Source organism: Nesoenas mayeri (genome assembly GCF_963082525.1).
Source record: "Nesoenas mayeri genome assembly, chromosome: 27".
Taxonomy (NCBI): Eukaryota; Metazoa; Chordata; class Aves; order Columbiformes; family Columbidae; genus Nesoenas; species Nesoenas mayeri.
Genome location: NC_137555.1, coordinates 3,899,419 through 3,920,008, shown reverse-complemented (window position 1 = coordinate 3,920,008; position 20,590 = coordinate 3,899,419). Strand labels below are relative to the sequence as shown.

Below are 20,590 nucleotides of genomic sequence, written 5' to 3'. Positions count from 1 at the left end.
AAATGTTTTGTTAATGCTGTAATGAAAACCACATTGAGATCATGCTATAATCGCTCTGCTTTGTGTAGGGATGCATGAGCTTTGAATGCCAAAGCCATTCAGAGTTAGGGGATGGGGGAAGAGGCAGATAAGCACAGAACAATGACATCACATTCATAACAATCTCTAGATGGGGAGAAGGGATCTGGAAGAAATCGCTTTTTCTCTGATGGGCTCATCTGCTGTGCACACAGCTCTGTTCAACAAGCACACATAGCTCTGAGACTGCTATGAGAACTTGGCAAAGCAGCACGCTAGTAATTTGCTCATGCTCACAACTGGCAGCTCAGGAGAGCAGCTCATGGTGCAGTCCAACAGGCTCACTCCCAGTACAACAGGCTCACTCCCAGTACAATGGCCTCACTCCCTGTACAACAGGCTCACTCCCAGTCCAACAGGCTCACTCCCCATACAACAGCCTCACTCCTAGTCCAACAGCCTCACACCCAGTCCAACAGGCTCACACCCAGTACAACAGCCTCACACCCAGTCCAACAGGCTCACTCCCCATACAACAGCCTCACACGCAGTCCAACAGCCTCACTCCCAGTCCAACAGGCTCACACCCAGTACAACAGCCTCACACCCAGTCCAACAGCCTCACAGTCCAACAGGCTCACTCCCAGTACAACGGCCTCACTCCCAGTACAACGGCCTGACACTCAGTCCCACAGGCTCACTCCCAGTACAACAGGCTCACTCCCAGTCCAACAGGCTTATGCCCAGTCCAATAGGCTCAGTCCCAGTTCAACAGCCTCACACCCGGTCCAACAGGCTCACTCCCAGTCCAACAGGCTCATTCCCAGTCCAACAGGCTCACTCCCAGTCCAACAGGCTCACTCCCAGTCCAACAGGCTCATTCCCAGTATAACAGGCTCACTCCCAGGCTGGAGTCCTGGTCCAGTCCTGCAAGAGCTCCGCTCCAACCTCAGAGCAGTTACCATGAGCTCTGGCCTGTTTATTTGCACCAATATACTAATGACACAGCAAGAGACCACCTCGGTCGCCACGCAGCATAAATAAGTGAGCTTGGGAAAGCACTCACAACACGCAGAGATTCTCCTCCTCACTCAGACCAAGTTTCCTGACTGCTCTGTGCTTGTTCCTTCCTGGACAACTGCAGAGAAGTCTGCTGGAGGTAAATGCACAGGAATCCTGGTTTAGAAGTGCCTACAGTGCAATTTCTTGGAGGCTAGGAGAGCATTTGAGGGAAGCATTTTGATCATTTTGTCTGTTTTCATATTCTTTATCAAGTGATGACTCGGGCCACCCTTCAAAACAGGACACCCAACTCACCTTGGTGTATGTTTTCACCTCAGAAAAATTCGAGGCATATGTTGTATCCTTCAGAAAGGTCACACTCCTAAAAACACCTGATGCAGTTTGTACACAGTGATGGACATTCTCTAACACCACAGCAGAAAGAGGGAAAAGCTACTACGAGAAAATGACAGAAAAAGATTCAGTGGAGGGTTAAAGTGACATGATCAAGTGGGGACACTGGGGATTAGAGAGTGGAACTGCAAAGTAAAACATTCCTGTGCTAAGAGTGACTGTGTGAAAGTAAAGAAGATATGACAAAAAAAGTACTGGGCTGCCATGAAAGACATGGAGCAACCTGCTAGGGTTTAGCAACAGAAGATGATTTTTAGAAGGCACTTGTTGGGCAGTTTTGGCATCCAGCTCCCTGTACAGCTCACTCTCTGTTGATACTGGGCAAAGTTCTGCTCTCGCTGTCTCAGCCTCTTCTTCCCTTGGGTCTGGTACTTAATGATGAAAAACATAATCAGACTAGTTGGCGCGATGGATCAGCTTTGGCCAGGCCTCCAGAGCATTCACTAGAAGGAAAGGATCAAGCCGCACCTCTGCTGTGGTGCATGCTGTTTCCTCACCAAGCTTTCATCTCCCTATTCAGTTTTATATTGCATAGGACAGTACTCTCCTCTATGCCCAGAACTATCTTTGCTGGTTCCTGCACAATCTGGGCAGACAAAGACATTTTAGCACCGCAAAGCAGTTGTAAGTCACTGCACTGGATAATCACTTTTAACACTGTACAGTCTGAAACCAATTCTCCCAGGTCCTGCTGCTGGCAGAAAACACCCTGAACACGCTGAACACGCATCTGATTACAGTTCTGCTCAGCCAAATATTCTTCATGGTTTTTACAGATGTTCCTTTCTTTTAGCCCATAGTTATGAACATTATGAGCCGATGCTCCCTTCACCTGCCACTCTTCTCTGCCAATAAACCTAATGAAAATCTATTAGCTCATGCTCCTAACCTCAGCAAGTCCTAGCTGTGCTGCTCTACATCTCATCTGGGATAATTCAAGGTTTCAGGAACTGTTGGCTTAGTGTTATCTTTGAAAATACCTCCCTTCCTGATACAATCAGAGGCTGAGAGTTTTCAAGCAAACAAAAACAGCTGAGCTATCCAGTCTCCATAAGGTTTCCATAAAAGTCTCATTTGGTTAACTCACATTAAGCTGTTTGCAACCAAGCGCCACAAAGGCGCACAGAGAACACAGGCTGGAGCTGTGGGCTCCAGTAAGGAGAGACACTGAGACACAATCTCACATAGAGCAACTCACATTTAACAGAGCTGTGCCAGTTCCCACCAGGAGAGAGCTGGGTTTGATGTTGTAACGTTGATGAGCAACTGTTGAGCTCCCTCAATCCGGGAACAGCTTGAACGCGGGGTTGGAGGACTCTTGCTTCCAGGTCACTGCATCAAACTATCTAGGGCTGTGCAAAATGAACGGAGAAGCCGTGGTGCAACGCCAAGGAGAATGAGCTCACTTTTCACCTATGCATCGATTCAGGACACGCCGCATGTGTCAGGTCAGAGAGCGGGGAACATTTTTGGCCCTTATCCTCATTTTCCACAGCCATTTTGTGGACACAGGAAGACATCTTCAAACGAGAACGAAGCCCACAGGTTGAGCTAAGCTCAGCTGATCTTTCCTGAAAGCTACTACAAAATCATGACAGACACCATAATAAATTACTCAGCTAGACAAGCAATCAGCACACAAAAGAGAGGAAGGAGTCTTCCTCCTCATCCCACCAACACCAGGTCACAGTGTTTGGGAGTGAGGTAACACTTACAAAAAGTTCCTCCCATTGGCAACACTGGATGTTTTTGTGTCTCGGCAGACAGGACACACTGAATAGTAGAAAGCTGAGCTATGACATTCTTAGCGCTGTGAAGACATGAGGATGTTTCCAGGAATGAATGTCTCGCTCCAGAGCCAGCCAGCCCTGAGGAACCTGCTCCGGGAAGTAACTGGGATGCAACAGCAGGTCACAGCAAACAGCCCCAGGTAACAGAGGGGACATTGAAGGTAATGACAAGAAGGGAGCAAATAGTCTTCTCTGCAGGAAAAAGTGGAACAGCAAATCAAGTGCTGAAAAGATTTTACATAGGAGAGAAAAGAAGGAGAGTATTAATATCGCTTCCCTACCTCACACAGCTGGAGGAACAGGAGGTACTTTCACCTTCCATTCAGGCTCAGAGTCCTGGACTCACAAGGCAAAGGGGACACAAGAAGGACAATTGTTGGATGGATATGGAGGCAGAAATTAATGAAGATTGGGTGATGGAGAAAGGAGACTTGTACCAAATATCCACCTTCTGAAGAGGCCCCAGAAACCAGTAGGACGAGCACTAGGCTGGGTGTAAGGACACCGCGTGCTTGTCTGCGATCAGCCCACTTGGAGCAGGTATCTTCAGTTCCCCCATCCATGAATCGGGGTAGTAGTTTCCTCATTTCATACACAGCTTCCAATGCTTTTTCTCTTCAAGATACAGATCGATTTTAAAGCTTCTAAGAAAAAACTCAAACTAAGCCCAAGTTTTTCAGGCCTCCGGATCAAGATCTCACACTCACAGACCTTTGTTCTGCAGCTCTTGAAAGCAATTTATAGAAGGAGAAATGGAAAGGCATTTGGGGAACAGAGTAACGATGCCCTTCCACTAAGGAAAGACAAAACCCAGCTCTTATCCCCTCCCACACAGGTTGCAAATCTGGCTCCTAAGACTGCAATGCTGCACACATTGACCCAATGAGTCTTGCTTTAGAGATCAACAGTACAAGTCAAAGGGATATTGGCTTCGAGGGATGTTCAGGACTTACACCAAGGCCAGGCCAAGCTACAGCAGCATGACGTGGGCGCTGCTAAATCTTGCAGCTTTCAGGCTTCTGTCATGCTGAGTGGTGATCTTGTAACTCCTCTGACTTCCATTACACAAGTCCATGCATTTCTTAGCATAAAACGGAACTGCTTGAAAATTCCTCCACTAACAGTTCTCTCCAACTGTAAACAGCTGCTCCACAAAGTGGGAATTTTCACCCTAATTATGTTTGATATGGGATATTCATATTTTAATTGAAAAAAGGACAGCAGGCATGCAAGCTAAGAATGCTACAAACTCAGCTTCCAGCAACCAAACCCAAAGGTTTTTGGGTTTGCACCACACAGTTTCAGACTTTTGATGAAAAGAAAACTTCTAGATATTTAAACAACAATTTCATTTCCACTGGAACCCTCCAGGTGGTGAGAGAAGGGAAAGTTTCCTGCCCAGCTCTAGAGAACTACCAGAGACTTTGTAACACACATGATCCAAACAAAACTTTGGATCTGAACTCTGCGGAGAAACCAAGCATGGTTTAAAACCTAAATGCAGCCATGATGCAGGCTGAGGGATTTCTGGCCACATGTCAGGTTTGGGTCTGAGTTTATGGAGCTTAAAAGGAAAAGCATGAATCTGTGGTTGCCTCTTCTGTTCTTTTTTGAAAGCCACCTCTCAGTTGCTCACACATCTCCAGCGCTTATCTCTGGGCCACATGGAGGTGCCTCCAAAGCAGATAATTCACCATGCTCCCCCCACCCCAGCGCATTTACTCAGATCCTTCTCCTTCCCGGATCCTTCAGCCCTCCCGATGTGGCCCTCCAGCTTCTGCTCTTCGTGTCAACACATACAACATCTGAATTAAGCAAACATGAGGCAGAGCCAGCCAAGTTCTCTACTTATTGACATTCGATGCCAGAACCTGTCTACTACAGAGGAGGTCAGTGTAACAGCATAGAAACTACGCAGGACAAATTCTATACACTAGCTGTCTTATACCCTGAATGCTCACTGGCATTCCTCACAGGGCAAACAGCTTCAGCAAACTGTTCTCCTGCTCCAAAGAGCAAATTACACAGATGCTCAAACCATGGGCAAGTCCAACACTGAGCCATTAGATTTCCACATGTAAGAAACTAATTCATGCGTTTATTTTATACTCACAAGGGTAAAGGCCACCACCAAAACGATCAGGCAGCTTCTGAATAGATTCCATATTAGAAAAGATGAATTCTACTGTCACTTGTGGTATTTGCTGTGAGTTATGCTATCGGGTTTCCTGTGTGGGTTTGCAGGCACGACAAATGAGGACAAGAGGATCATTAGTTCTTCCAGCTAAATGGCGCTCAGTACAATTCACAAAAAGACCAGACACTCAGGCTCTAATTTGCTTCTTACTTCAGTTCTTCTGCTTGGTGAACTCTGTAGAGGAAACATCTTTCCAAGCTGCACCCACAGGAGCCAGCAATGCCTCAGTCACTGCTCCAACACGGCTGCCAACAGCAGTGATTATCTAAGCTGCATGACCAGACCTGCTAAGCACCACAAAACACAGGGGAGGAGACAAACACATCTGATCCCCCTACATGCTGAACCCAGCAAGATAAATAGAGATGCTGTTTACAGACAAGCTTCTTGCTGTCTATATTTTGTCCCCTCCACTGCTCAAGCTCTAATCTGTTCACATACTTGTCAGAGTCACAGCGTACAATACCATCAGCAATTTTTCTCTAAAACAAGAATCTCTTTGCAAGAGGCTCAACTGGAACAGATGATTAAGCTTTTACTGGAGCCCAAGGATGCATGCTGAGTTTCAGAGAGATCATAACCATCTCTTAAACTTCACTGCTTGGCAGGGTCCGTTCAAATTAAGCTTATTTGCAGCTTCCTCCTCTCACCTATGTCTTAGACGTGCCCAAACTGGGGCCACTTTTACAAACCCTTGAGTACTGTCTGTAAAACCCAAAAGGGCCATGTCTCTTCCAACCTTGTCACCTACAGCAAAAGCTTGTGCAGTAAAGAAACCAAAACAAACTAGATAAGATTTCATTTAGGTTCACAACAGTTTTTACATTCAGGGCAGCTCTGCCTAGTACACGTCATTACACTTCCCCTTAGATCCAAGCTTAACCTGCCTGGCTCAGCCCTTCCTGGAGCCATGTGCTGAGGCTGCTTTTCCCTCAGCTTCACATCATTCTGCAAACTTAATAGCTCCTCATCCCATAATTAATACCTTCGCAGCAAAGCTATTTGAAGGTCCAAAATGTTTTGAAAGCAAACGTCTGCCAGTGCACTCAGAAAAAATCAAATCAAAACTGCTTACTGAGAGTAACGGTGTCATTGATCCTGAAGCTGCAGAGCACTCTGTCAACGTTACGGGCGTGTCGAAATCCATTTCCTCTCACCACAACCTGAAACGATTCTGTAGCAAAAGAGATAGAGGATTATTGATACACAGTGAGGCAAAGAACAGTCATTTAGGTAAGTCATATATGTCAAAAGTTTTCACTTGAGATCTCTTGAGCTATAATTTGAAGTTTAACAATTTTTAAGTTTTAAAAGTCTCTCCCTACCCTATTTCAACTTGAGTTTTTAGAACCAGGAAATACAACAGATGCTTTTTAACTGACCTGCAGTGAAAACATGAAGCTTCAGATCTGGACACTGAGCTTTCCCCTCCCCAGGTTGCCATTTTAAATGGCAGAGTGTTTTGGGTGAAGAAAGGCCTTCCAGTGACAACTCGGAGAAGCTGAAGTGCCACTTGCCTAAGTAGCTTCAAAATGGTACCAGTTACCTTGAGTTTTGGCCCTGTTAGCTTGAAAAGTACTGGGAAAGGTTTACCAACTTCCTGCAGCCACCATTAAGGCTGCCGTGTAAGGAGAGCACGGTTTGCAGACGTTCAGGTTTTGAAACAGGGCCACAGTCCCAGAAAAGTTCTGGCGGTGGCCATGGGGACTCCAGCAAAGGAAACAGCCCCCGTAATTCCTGTTACTATTGAGGAGAGGCACTCAGATAATCCCACTCATGTTCTGCTGGTGAACGTGGTTTGAACGCAAAGTGTTTCACCATCCAGGACAAGCAGGAGGAATCAGAATCACCGCTCCGGTTTTAGAATTCCCAGGAGCAACAAGGAACCTAGTTTTTGCAGATTTGAAGTTTTCCTCTTGCACTTTACAGTCTCCATCTTCTTTCATCTCCCTTAAGGGCTCGCACACTGTACTTGTCAAAAAAAGCAGATTTGCTCTGGAATCTGGGCTCTCTTCCAGGTCCCACTCGTTTACAGCCAAGTTGCAAATCATCCCACCACATTGAGCCAAGGAGGCTGCTGCGCAGGCCCATTATGTGTTGTCCAAGAGCATTTGGGAAGAAGAGGAGAGAAGAGCTCTGTTCTGGAGTACGGGGGCTGATGAATACTTAAGAGAAATCACAGAAGTCTCAACTGCTGGGGAACGAGAGTTCATGTACAGTCAAAGAACAGCATATCAATGATGTCAGATTAACCACGGGGATCCTGTCTCTGCTTGAGAGTGAAAATGAACAGATACACTCTGCTCTCTGCACGTCTGTACTGCTGCAAAACCAAATAATCAAGAAACTGGCATTTCAGAGTGACTGGTTGCTGCTGAAATTCATTACTCAAGTGCCTGGGACCAGTCTACAGCGCAAGAGAGGGGCTCTCATAGTCTCTCCTTCCAAAAAGCAGCAAAAAGTGCCACCACTCTTGAAGGATGTGCACAGCAACAAGAGAACACAAGGTAGCAGAGCTACACCTGCAAAAAGTCATTTCAGAAGACACGAGTGCACATAACGTTCACATTCAGTGGCACTTTCTTTAGTCTCAAAGTCCTAAGAGATGGAGTTACCTGCAGTCGAGAGCAATGGAGTATTTGCCCAAACTCGGAGATGAGGCCATGAACTGAATGTCTAAATAACTGTTGGCATTTTTCAAGGTTAACATTTCTCCTCTTGCAAAGCATTGGCCAAACTCCAACATGAACGGTTTCTATAAAACCCTCTCCGTTTCCTCTCAGCTGGCTCTGCTGGACACAGCTGTACATTCCCCCTCCATTCTCATTCTGACACAATGAACGGGAGCGACAAGCAACTGACAAGTGTATTAGAAAGCGTTAAAGATGGTTTCAAGTAATCTTCTGGCTTATGACATTACGTGAGCATTACTCTGTATCACTTGTGTAAGTAAATATATTAAAAAAAATCTCTAAGGGTGTAAAGTGGATCTAAATCTTCAGTTTCATTTCCTTTCCCAAGCATTTATGGAACATATAGACTGTCATAACAACAACCACCTGCCATGCTCAGGCAGACAGAGCCCTGGTTTGGAACCTTTTTAACACAGGAACTATTTAAATGGCCAGTCAAAGTGAGAAATAAAGGACTGAGTACTATAATTCATGTCAAATATGCCATCCTGGCTTCAAAAGCCAAAACCACTGTAGTGGCATGCATGGAATGCAAAACTCATGCCTGGTACTTAATGGGTGTTCAGCCTGGTGTCTTGCATCTGCTAGGAAAATATGAGTACCCAGATATGTTTAGGTAACCAGGCAGTTGCTCCAACAAGACGCGGGAAGGATGGTTAAAGCACATACTTTAGAAGTGAAAACAAAGAAGTAATAATTTGCTTTCTTATTTTTACTACTGATTTAAGAAAGAGGAAGATGCAGGGACTCATCCTCTACAAACTCTCTCCCAACCTCTCTACTTAATGACTTGCTACACATTCAACAAACAGGTAGGATACACTTCACAAAATGTGAGGAATTCACAGGAAGGAGATGGAAGAGGCCCAAATGGTTCTCAAGCTTTCTCCAAAGAAGTCTGGGTTCTGCTGAATGCAGAAGTGCTTGCCAGGACTTTAAAGCCACAGCGTCCATAGCACAATCATACTAGAACAAGCACACAAAGAGGGGACAGTGCTACTCACACAGGTCACCTGAATGGTATTTAAATTCTAGTCCTCAGTCACTGTATCAACCCTAAATGCCTGAGAAATGTTCAGAGAACACTAGAAGCCTTCACAACAAAGTGTTCTCATTTGACTTGCTTGCTAGTTTCTTAAGAAACACTTCCCTCAACAATCCCATTTGATATCATTTGGCAGAAATGGGAAATGTGCAAGTGACTGCGAGATGAAAAAGAAATTCACCAACAAAGTCAAAGTTTTAGCTCCAGTTAATTAGTTCCTTTCGTACTCTCCAGCAATTAGAGATAGAGAGAAATGTGTGTTTTAGGAATCATGAACAACCAGGGCCTCAATTCATACTTACCCCCTGCACATATACTGGAAGGCTCTGCTGCCAGAATTTCTATACAGGATTTCTTCAAAATCTAAAAGACAGAAAAAAAGTCATGAAGTATCTCAGACTCGTTTCTATAGAAACACCAATCTGAAGGCGTGACGCTTGTTCTCAGGTAGACGCTTTACTCAGTGTTGCACTTGGCATTCATGTCACAATTCTGTCATCCTCTCTTTCCACTGTAAAGCAGCCACACGGGTGTCATTGCTCTTCCACAACAGGCTGTTGCTGTGGAGGAACGTGATGGTTGCTGCCGCCCTTCAGTATCTTTGTCATGGTACAAGTTATCACATGGCCTGTGATGTGGAACAACCGAGGTGAGCTCTGAAGGCTCCGTGAGGCAATGGTACTGCCCTCTCTTTGCATGTGCCTCTCCAAAACTATTCTGGAGCCCAAAATTCCAAATAAAACATCGCAAGTTTAAGCCAAGCTGTTTGGTTTTGCACTAAAGCATCCTAGGAATATCTACAGTCACTTCTCAAGTCTCAGCACGTGCAGTTCTGAAGTTCTTAACCCGATCTATGAGAGCACACCTGAGCATATCCCCAAAGCTGCACCGTGATTTGTAATCAAGTTGTCCAGACAACTGTTCTTTACTTAAACCCAACTTAAATTAAGCAGCATGTCTTCATAAGGGTTGGCACTGCCTTTGACCACTTTACGTGTAGACAGTGATTAACAGAAATACTTCGGCATGAGGCTTGGCAGGCAGCTTGTGAGGCAGGAGGAGCATGCTAGGGCTGGATACTCCTTATTCCCATATGGCGCTAAAGTCGCTGGAGCTGTTATTTCCATGGAGCAGCGTTTCCCTGCCCTGAGGACCAACTCAAATTCTTCACTGCACACAGTCAGCAAACTTGTGCCAGTGTCCGTAAGCCCCTGTGACAATGGCAGCAGCGGCAAGGACCATAGGTGTCCAGCATGGGGCTGAGCAGCCCCTAAACGAGCTATTCCCCATCAAAATTTAGGTCAGCTCCAAAAGGCAAGTAAATGTCAGCCAAGCATCATGACTCAAATCCAACATGAAAATTATTTTCCCAACTTTAAATTGAAACATCTGTAAGGAAAGAATGGCAACCAATACAGTAAATTCTGTACGAAAAATACAATGTATTTTTTCTACAATCAATCATGGCTCTCTGCCTCAAAATTGCAAAAGGTACAGAGAGAGCCATGCTTTATTTTCTGAAACTTTTAAACAAAAGTTGGAGTTACTCAGAAGCACGGCTGATAGAGACTGGAAAGTACCAAGGGGCTGAAGGAACCAGGACCGTCCGAGCTGCTGGCAGCCTGGCAAGTGAGGAGAAAGAAGATTTGCAGGAACAAGGTTATACAGGAACTGTCAAGTGGAAAGAAAAAGAGAGAAAGTCAACAGTTGAGAACTCAACTGAAAAGCACTACAAGAATGTGAAAGGCAGAATAAAGAAAATACACAAAAAATAAAGACTGTAAGAACACTCTTCCAAAGTATCCATCTGGAGCTATCCATTTATCCATCTCCTGTCAGCCCCCTACTGCCCACCCCTTACTCATTCCAGGCTCTGCTTCTCTGAAGATACAGCGTATTTCTCCCAACGTGACTGCCAAGGCTAATGAGCACAATTAAGAGTTGATATTTCTGCACATTGTGGCAGATGAACTCCCCCCATCCCACCACCCCCCAAGCACAGAAACGTCCAGGCTGCTGGAGCACTATGGTCATGCACCCACCCCTTGGTTCACAGACAGGGCCCTCGATCAATGAAACGCCTCAGCTGACACAAGTTTCTGGACCACTACCATAAACGACTACTATAATTGTGGATAAACCCCATTTCTAGTTGGTTTTCTGCTAAACGGTTCTGGTTAGAATAAAATTGGTTTGGAGCTTATTGCCTGTCTCAATTGACTTTTGGGGTGCCTCTGTGACACAAGTATTTTTCCTCCTCACTGAATGTCTCCTTTAGGAAGAGAATCTTTTCACATTTTTCCAAATTCCCCTCTCCCTCAGCATCCCCAGATTTTTAAATATATATTTGTTCTCCTCATTGCTTTGCAGCAATGAAGTGAAAGTACGCAAATGGTTGAGAGAGGTTCTCCCGCCCCTCTACTCAGCCCTGGAGAGACCACACCTGGAATATTGTGTCCAGTTGTGGCCCCTCAGTTCCAGCAGGACAGGGAACTGCTGCAGAGAGTCCAGCGCAGGGCAACAAAGATGCTGAAGGGAGTGGAGCATCTCCCGTGTGAGGAAAGGCTGAGGGAGCTGGGGCTCTGGAGCTGGACAAGAGGACACTGAGGGGGGACTCATTCATGTTCACAGATATCTAAAAGGGGAGTGTCAGGAGGATGGAGCCAGGCTCTTCTCGGTGACAACCAGTGACAGGACAAGGGGTAATGGGTTCAAACTGGAACACAAGAGGTTCAACTTAAATTGGAGAAGAAACTAATTCACTCTGTGGCAGCCGCTTTGTAAACTGTCCCCACGTACCTACTCCATTCAGTCAAGTATTTCGCATCAAGGCGGAGACAAAAATAACATTTGGGCTCAAAGCTTCCTGTATTGTGACCTGTTGATAAACTCTACCTTGAAGTAGCAATATTAGTACAAACAAAGGTCAGCTTCTTTGGACCAAGTGTTTATATGATTGATGATTGACTACTTTAGTCAGCAGGTCCTTGTGAATACAGGAAAACTAAACCTTCAGCTGTGCAAGCTAACACAAACTAACACGCACGCATGCAAACACATAATTAAAAATACTTACAGAGTCTATGATCCCCTGAAGGGCTTCAAAACCATCATTCACTGGAAAGACATGATCTTTGCTGTCGGCAATTCTAGCCAGCTGACGGAGCGGTAAAAGCAAATAAAACAGAAATGCAAAGAATGAGATAAATTAGCCAGCAGGCAGCAAATTAAGACTTCTCCAGACCCATCCACTTGCAAGTAAAACACCCCAAATACTCCCAAGTACTCTGTTTGGATTGCTAGTGCATTATAGTTTGTCAAGCATTGAAAAGTTTATCTCTTTATCCTGACTGATTTTAGAAAGCTCTGTGTCAGGAATCACAACAGGCTTCTCTTGGCTTTCAGGATGAGACAGAATGTGGCTTTCACTGATGCCCAGACCTTAATGGTCTTTATTGCAAAAAACTTTCTCCCACATGACTGTAAATCACCCACCACACTAACTCCCCAACCAAAATAGGCCATGGAATCAACACCACTAATGCAGCAAAACACTTCAGCACATCATTTATACCAGGGAACTAATAAAAATTATTCAGTATTTTCACATATAGAGAAGACTAATACAAATTATACCCCACCTGGAGATAAAGGCCTGATGCACCTTTCCTGTCAGGACAGAGATTTGACTGTTTGTCCTGGGCTCAAGCATTAGAAAGCCAAGAAGAAGAAAAGAGGGAGCTATAACAGAAGGTATATTCCAAGGAGGGTAGGCAGGGAGCAGAAGAGCCTTTAGAAGCCCACATGGCAAGGAAGAGGGGCCATTGATGAGGCAGTTGCAGGATAAGGGGATCCAGGACATCACCTGGAAAGAGCTACGTGCAGATTCACTTGTGAATAGCATGCTAAGGGTTAAGGCAAAAATATAAGCCCAATTCAAAAGTAATGAGCTCTCCATGCATCTGCTGGAGCTGAACCAAGTTTTAGTGCTGCAAGGCCAATGTTTATTATAGTTATTCTCTCCCATGGCAGAGGTAACATCAACCCAGCCGGCCTCTTTGGCGCTTCCTGGAGCACTGAGAGCTGGAGGCAGCAGACGCGCCACACATTCCAACCTAAACCTCGCTGGCTCCACCTTTCCAGCTCATGTCACCCCCACTTCTCAAGCGAAACACCAACCTGGCAACCTCCTGGTTTGCATCCGGAGAAATACTCCAGGCAGCTTTGCCCTGCCTGCTCTGGGAAGGGCAGTGAAGCTGCTTAGGGCTTGTTGGCCAAGACCCAGCAGCTTCTGTAAACCAGGATGTTGACAGTTTCCTCAACTCATTCTCCGTGGTCGTCTTCCTTGTGCATTCTGGCTCTTCAGACACAGTCATCTAATTCCAGTTAATTTCTTCAGAATCTAAATGACTTCAAGTAGCAACTGTCTTTGAGGTCTGCTACTTTAGATGTAGTCTCTTTGCTCTTTTTATTCCCTCTTTGCTTTTTCTATGACTTACTCTGGGTTTCACTAGTGTCTGGTTTTGATTCAAAGGAAATTGTTCTAAACCAAGTTTGTTTTGACTCCTTTTTGAATCAGTGCTTGAAGTTTTGTTAGAAAGCTGAAAACCTGGAAAAGCGCTATCCAGTAATGATTTCAGCGCTGCAGTTAGGGGCTGTGCAAGTGTTACACTTGTGTTAGAAAAATATCATGTCAACTGTTACACTTGGTGGGGAATGTAATTCATGGACATACCAACATGGGAAGACACTAAAATGTAAGTGTCACTAATGATGCTGTTTGCTTTTTACAGCAGAGTTTTCCTGTGAAAGAAAAGCTGGACTGAAACTGAAGCGTATAAAGCAATACCTCCGTTTTATGGGGGGCAGCAAGGGAGGAAAATTCTCCACAATCTCTACCTGCCTAGAGCTTAAGCCAGGCTGATTTGCTGTGACTTTTCTTCTCCTTTTCTCCAGTATTAACAAGAGTCACTGTGGCATGCAGAGGAACAGCTGTGCACATATTGAAGTTTAGACTGAAAAGGGCTTAAACCCAACACCCAGATGAAGACACTTCAGGCAGTCACTTCAGACTGTCAAACACTCAGAAGGAGAGGAAGAGCCCTTGAGAAGTCTTGAGAAAGTGGTTCAGGGGCATGTGCCTGTGTTCAACATGCACGAGCGCCTGGTTTACCTGGGTCTCATTGAAGTCTTTCACACCAACACAATACACTGTTGCTCCCAGGTCACGCGACCGATTAGCCTGGAACAAGGAAAGAGAGGATGCCATAGATACAAATATGATGGGATGCAGGTTTCTGAAAGGTCTTAAACATAAGTTTAGTCTTTTTCTGTAAAATGAGCAATGGGTGGGGTCTTACCAAAAGAGCACTTTAAAAGCTTTCCTCCCCAATTCTGAAAAAATACTCATAAAATAAACCAAAACCCACCACAAAACAACAAACAAGTTTCATCTGCTACTAGAGTAGGTATTTTTTTAGTAAAGAAAACCAAAGGGTTGTTTTAAAACCTAATCAGCTCACCTTTCTAGCTACATCAACTTCTTAACGTTTGTCTGTCCACCAGATGCAACACAGACTAAACCCATTTTCTTTCCATCACTTAGGACACATTCCCGTACAATAGTAACCTAAAATTTTTTGGTATTTTCTATTTCTATTTTTTTAACTGGAAGTTTAAAGCTTCTTATGAACAGTGTCAGTTTTGAAGAGTCAGAAGCATTGCTGCTGTAGATGTTTATCCTAAAGATTCATATCTAAAGAGCACCATAGGGAAGTCTTGTTATTTAGGAGAAAGGTTTTCCCTGTCTTTTGCCTTCCAAGCAGCAGGCCCAGACATTTCACTGTCTCCTTGGCTAAAAATGTGTAAGACACTTACCTCCCTCTCAGAGTAGAAAAACAGGTCTTCATGGAGTTCTCCATCTGTCAATGCAATGATGACACTTGCCGTTCTGTAACCTAAATACACAAACTTCTTTAGTCCCTTGTTTTTGAGTTGCATTTGTTAAACTAGCCTAGAAAACATCCTGCTAGTGACCTGTTAGCACAATTGAAGACCAGAAACAGTGGATGTCAAGCCCATGTCCTTACCACCATGTCCTTACCTCCCTTCAGCCACCCAGTTTTCAGAAGACATGAATTTCTGCATACTTTTGTCACCTGGGCACCTGCCTTCAACACCAATTTTATACCACACTCCTTTGATGTGCCAGTGATTTTTTAAGTGACAGCCATTCACTGCTATTTCAGACTGCAGCTATCAAAAAAACCCCAACACTAATGTGTTTCTAGTTATTTCTTGACATTTTTTCCAGAGATTTTTTTTACAGCTTGTGATAAAAAGCTCAGCTGGGATTTAAACTGATATAGCAGGAAAATGGCCTAAAATCTTCAACCTTCCTATGTATCATTTCAGTAACATCATTAAACCTTGCAGTCTTCCCCTTGTGCTGATTATAGCTTCGGTTTTCCAAGTTTGTGTTAGTTTTGAGGAGTGGCCAAATAGAACTCATTTCTATTTCTAACAACAGACTTGCTACAGATCTGAAGGGCTCCATAGGTACCTTTTGCACAAATGCTGCTATGGAAAAAATAATGTCAATATGTCAAGGCATGTTAAGCATTAAATCTTCAATTGCTCCAGCCCTCCAGGGCTTTTTCATGCCGTTACGAGTAGCTGTGCCTTTAACAAGCTCTTGCTGAGGACACAAAATCCAAACAATCAGTGCAGAACAGAGATGTGATGTGCAATTTGCTCGGTGCCACTTAGAAATTCCCAATATTAAATAAGGTGGTAATAATGCAATGAGAAAGTCAAGTGCTTGATAAACAATAAGCAACAAGCAGGATTATTTGTGTTGCAGATGCCAAAGTCAAGTGCCCAGGATCTTTCTGTAGGAATAAAGTGAGTGTTTCTTGTACAAATTTAAGAGCCCAAGCGACCTCCAGAGATGTCGCTCTCCCTCCATTGACTACTCTGGAGCCTTAAAGCTCCACCCATTCTTTTTCCTTTTCATGAAAAAGCTACCCTGAGCAGCACTATATTCCTGTAAAAATAGGAGCCAGCCCCCACCTTTCCCATGGTGAAGCTGCATTTCAAATCTATTAAAGCTATCAGTCAAAAACAATAAAACATTCAATGGATCAAGAAAGTCTCTCACCGTGAACATTTTCATAGTAAATCTGTTCACTTGCCTGAAATTAAATCAGAAGATTATTAGCAATAAATGAATAATAATACTTCATAGGCATGTACACATGCACCAGAAAGAAAGAGAAGGTGACAGTGAGGATGTCGTGTCTGCAGCCTGCACGTGGCCTCTGTTTTCAGAGGTACCTCCTTCACAGAACCAGTTTCTTGCCTATGCTTTGGATTGTGTTACTCCAAGGTCTTCTCAAAAGAACAAATCAGTCAAAACAACCCTAAGGCCAGGGTTTCCAATAGTTTTCCACTATTCTGCTGTCTGCAAATCACGTTCACCTTCCTCCTCAAGAAACATCCTATATCCTTTGATAAATACTCCCTAGCACCACTAGATCAACTACTCTAATTGCAAATAAACCAAGTTAAGAGCGATTCTTACACTTCTGTCTCCCACTTGGTCTGTGCACAAGCATCTTCTGCAGGGTAGAAGTACAAACGCTTCAGTGTGTGCCAATTCCAAATTGAAAATGAGGCCACCCTGGACATATTTGGCTTATGAATTTCATTTCTGCTCTGAATTTAAATTTGGGGGTTTTTTGGACTTCTGCAAAGTTTCTGAAGTCACCAAACTCCAGGATTTAGTTTTGGACTCCTAGTTAAGAATCAGCATCTCTGTCAGGTCACCTGAATTTTGGTTGTGTTCATGTGCATTTTCAACAGGCAGATAGTTCCACAATCCCCCCAAATGCATGTGTGGTACAGAAGTGGGAAGGGGTTCAGGAGTTCAAGTTTAGAGAAACTCTTGAGCTTGTAAAATATATAGAAGATCAGAGCAGGCAACAACTTCTGCACAGCATTATTTGCCCACCAGTGAGGCCAGGTTAGAGCCACGGCCTCAGCCCCCACCCAGCTCTAACAAACCTACTACAGCACCCATGCAGGACTGTAGAGAGCTTTCCACCCTTCAGGAATGTGGTTCCATATGGGGCTGGAATGCCAAAGCTGAAGGCAAAAAGAAAGATACATTGTAGGTTTCGTAGCTCCCTTGTATGAGCTCCAACACTGAATGGATACACTTCAGCGCATCTGTTGCATAAAAGGGAAATAGCCCCACTTAGCTACCAGAAAATTATTTTAGACAGATTCCTTTGTTTAACATTTCCTGAGAAGCATCCAGACACAGTTTAGAGGCACCATAGCATGCATCTAGTTACCCTTTCAAATCCTTCATGCATGTATGTGTCGCCTCCCGGGAGGACTTTCTGCAGCTCTTCTAGACCCTGGCGTATCTGTTCTCTGAAATGAACGCAGGTGCATTGTTAGATCTGCTATCAAATTTATCAGAAGCTGATATTCAGGTGAAGACATGCATGGTAGAACCAGACACAGAGGTGGGGGGAAGGAACAAAACCAACCAAACAAGCAAACCCAAACCAACCAACCAAAAAGTTAACCCAATGTTTATATAGGCTAAAGTAATGTCCGAGTAGATAACTTTATATGGATGTGGAAAACAGAGCAGATGTGCACCCATTGTTCCCAGAGCCCAAGGAAAGCATCACAACAGCAGCATCTCTTGGGTCAACATCCATGCATTTCTTTCTAAATAAATATTTCCTGTGTAACCCTGGTCAAACTTGATGCAGAAGCAGAGCAGCTGGCTCGCACCTGGCTCCCTTGCCTCACTTACGCTTGCTGACTTGACTATACAAATGTAGTCAAACAGCCACAAAAAATGACACAATCTCAAACCATTCTGGCAACCCCAGCTGGACCTCCAGTTCCTGTTCACACTGACTTAAGGATTAAAGCCTTTCCCAATAGCTGACTATGAGTCAGGGTATCTGTTTTAATTTTTTTGTGGCTTTCCAGGCACAGTGACAGATGAAGTGCGGGCTAAATGGGGTGGGCACCCATTTGTTGTTCCACTGAGTTGCAGACACCAAACTCTAGAAGCCAAGTCCAGGCCAGAAGTCTTTAATAACAAGGTACACCTCACAAAATGTTAACTAAGCGACCAGCATGAAGCCCACACCTCGTTTGTCAGTCCTCCAATAAAAAACAACAGCTCTCCAGTCAGCCGGGTTCTAGACTAATACCGTATCAATATCCTGTTCCCAGTCAACATTTCTAGGACAGCTGGGTAAATATGAAATGCATTTCCACATGGGAAACACTTAAGTCTCATAGTCTAGAGCATTTACAGACTAGATTCTTTGCAATGGGGTGTGCTACCGTGGTGGGAGACAGAGGCAGGGAACAGGTTTTTCTCTGGTATCAAGTTTGATATGGCACATTCTCTTTACACTTATTGTTGCAGTAAGTGGCAAGAGATGCTTAGGCTGGCTGGGTTTAACGACATTTTTCACGGTTGGTATGTATGTGGACTGCTCCTCAGGAAAGTGGCCAGTTTCCTGTTCATTCCTCTATAGTAGCTGCTCTGGTATGCAACTTCATAGACATCCAATATGCAAAACACATGCTGACTTATACAGTCTTCACATATGTTACATATATTTTTGCTCCACGTGGCAATGAAGTTAACAGAGGAAGCAAGAGCGTTTAAAGGACCTCATCCAGTTCTCCTTGAAGTCATAGTGAAAAAAACCATCCAACCTATAGATCCCCAACTTAATCGCAGTAAAAATCTACAAGGGGATGACAGGAATATGCTTCAGAAACATGGCAACCAAACTGTCATTACCAAAAAATACACACCCTTGCAATTCTTCTTAAACACTGAATGCCTATAACATACTTTCAGACCTCTGAAGAAATCACATTCATGTCTACCTTGAGAGTATGGGTATCACCTACAGCTTTCAAGTTTGTTTTTATAGGAAAAGAGTGTCTCCTATTTGTTTGCAGAAGAAACTCCCGCGGGATGTTTCAAAGGCAATAAGGCCCTTGTTCTCTGACAGAAGCCTGAAAAACAGTGGAAACCAGACTCCCGCAATGAAAGCGGTTTGAGTTAAAACCCTTATTGCTGACAGACATTTAAGAGTTAAAATTAAAGAGGCAAACTCTGCCTTAAAGCCCTTAATACATTCTAGCTGAATGAGTTACATACATGAAAATGGGCAGGTGATTCACACAATTAAATTGAGAAGCACAAAGAGATCACAACACTGCTCACTGTTGACTGGAAATCATTGAGCAAGGTAGATGAAGGAAGCTACAACAAGGGCACAAAAGCTGCTTTAAACCTCTTCTTACCTGTCTTCTGTTAACCTCATTAGAATTGTCCCTCTGGTTGAAAAAACAATGAAGGACATCCTCAGCTGAGGGCTGGAGCAGGAGAGAAAAAGAGTACATTATCCTGATGGTCCAGATCAGAGCTTACTGTATGCACAACAGCAAACACACAGCCTGCTCTGCTTGCTATCTAGATTATAACTCAACAGGATGAAAGACGGGAATTAGCATGAAAAGGTGTTCTGCCCTGGGCCGTCCTAGTCAAGGCAAACCATGAAGAATCCTTCTAAAAGATGTCAATAGCACTTGCAGTGTGACCTTACGATTGCTAGAGCCAGAAAGGCTTAAGCGTGTCCCAGTATCACCATGGAGACAAAGGAAGGCTAATTATGTTTATCATAACATTCCACCCACTGGCCCGGGGGATTTTTCATCCAGCCACAAGGCATTCGGTGCCTGAGAGCTACAGCCTCAGGCGTCTCCCCGCAGACCCAAACTTGTGTATATCGGGCAGTAGCCAAACACCTTAAAAACAAGAGGATCCCTTCCCCATGAAAAATATTACTTGATCCATGGAGGTCAGACAGAAAAAAGAAAAAGCAGTCAATGTGGTGATCTGAAAACAGCATTAAGAATTCACTCTCCACAAGGTCCCCTGGTAAAGCTGCGTGTGCTGCTTGACTGTGACTGAGAGCACGACTCCAGCCACCGGTACACATAGCGCCCCTCCTGGTTATCTGGAAAGCCGCACGTCTTACCTTATGAACTTGCGGGCCAAGTGTTCCACAAAATGATATATTTCATTCCAGTGGTGGAGGACACTTCCTGATCTAAGGAAACAAGTATTACAGGAGATGTTAGTTTAATTTATGCTATTGTAGTTTTCCCAGCCTAATGTTTTGTTACACATTGCTGAGCTAGTCATTTGGTTTTATTTTAACAGTTACTGTCCGGATTCCTCCTTTAAAGAGATATTAAACTGTAAAAGACATATTTCCTACTTAACTTTGGAAAGCAAGAATAATTTACACTCCATGCAAGTGTTTGAGGCTATGCTCGGCAATAACATAGGCAGTTACGGTCGACCTTTAGT

The 20,590-nt window shown here is 44.2% G+C and overlaps 1 protein-coding gene across 1 annotated transcript in view; it reads right to left on the bottom strand.

The window, feature by feature from the left end:
* ANTXR1 (ANTXR cell adhesion molecule 1) overlaps positions 1-20,590 on the bottom strand; it is a gene marked incomplete at both ends in the record, with an annotated part of 75,701 nt that overhangs the window by 50,224 nt on the left and 4,887 nt on the right. The window contains 9 exons of the mRNA XM_080360172.1: positions 6,497-6,595; positions 9,462-9,522; positions 12,236-12,316; positions 14,333-14,401; positions 15,037-15,116; positions 16,319-16,352; positions 17,517-17,598; positions 19,519-19,590; positions 20,256-20,327. Coding sequence (XP_080216298.1) covers positions 6,497-6,595; positions 9,462-9,522; positions 12,236-12,316; positions 14,333-14,401; positions 15,037-15,116; positions 16,319-16,352; positions 17,517-17,598; positions 19,519-19,590; positions 20,256-20,327 — 650 coding nt within the window. The remainder of the gene's footprint in view (positions 1-6,496; positions 6,596-9,461; positions 9,523-12,235; positions 12,317-14,332; positions 14,402-15,036; positions 15,117-16,318; positions 16,353-17,516; positions 17,599-19,518; positions 19,591-20,255; positions 20,328-20,590) is intronic.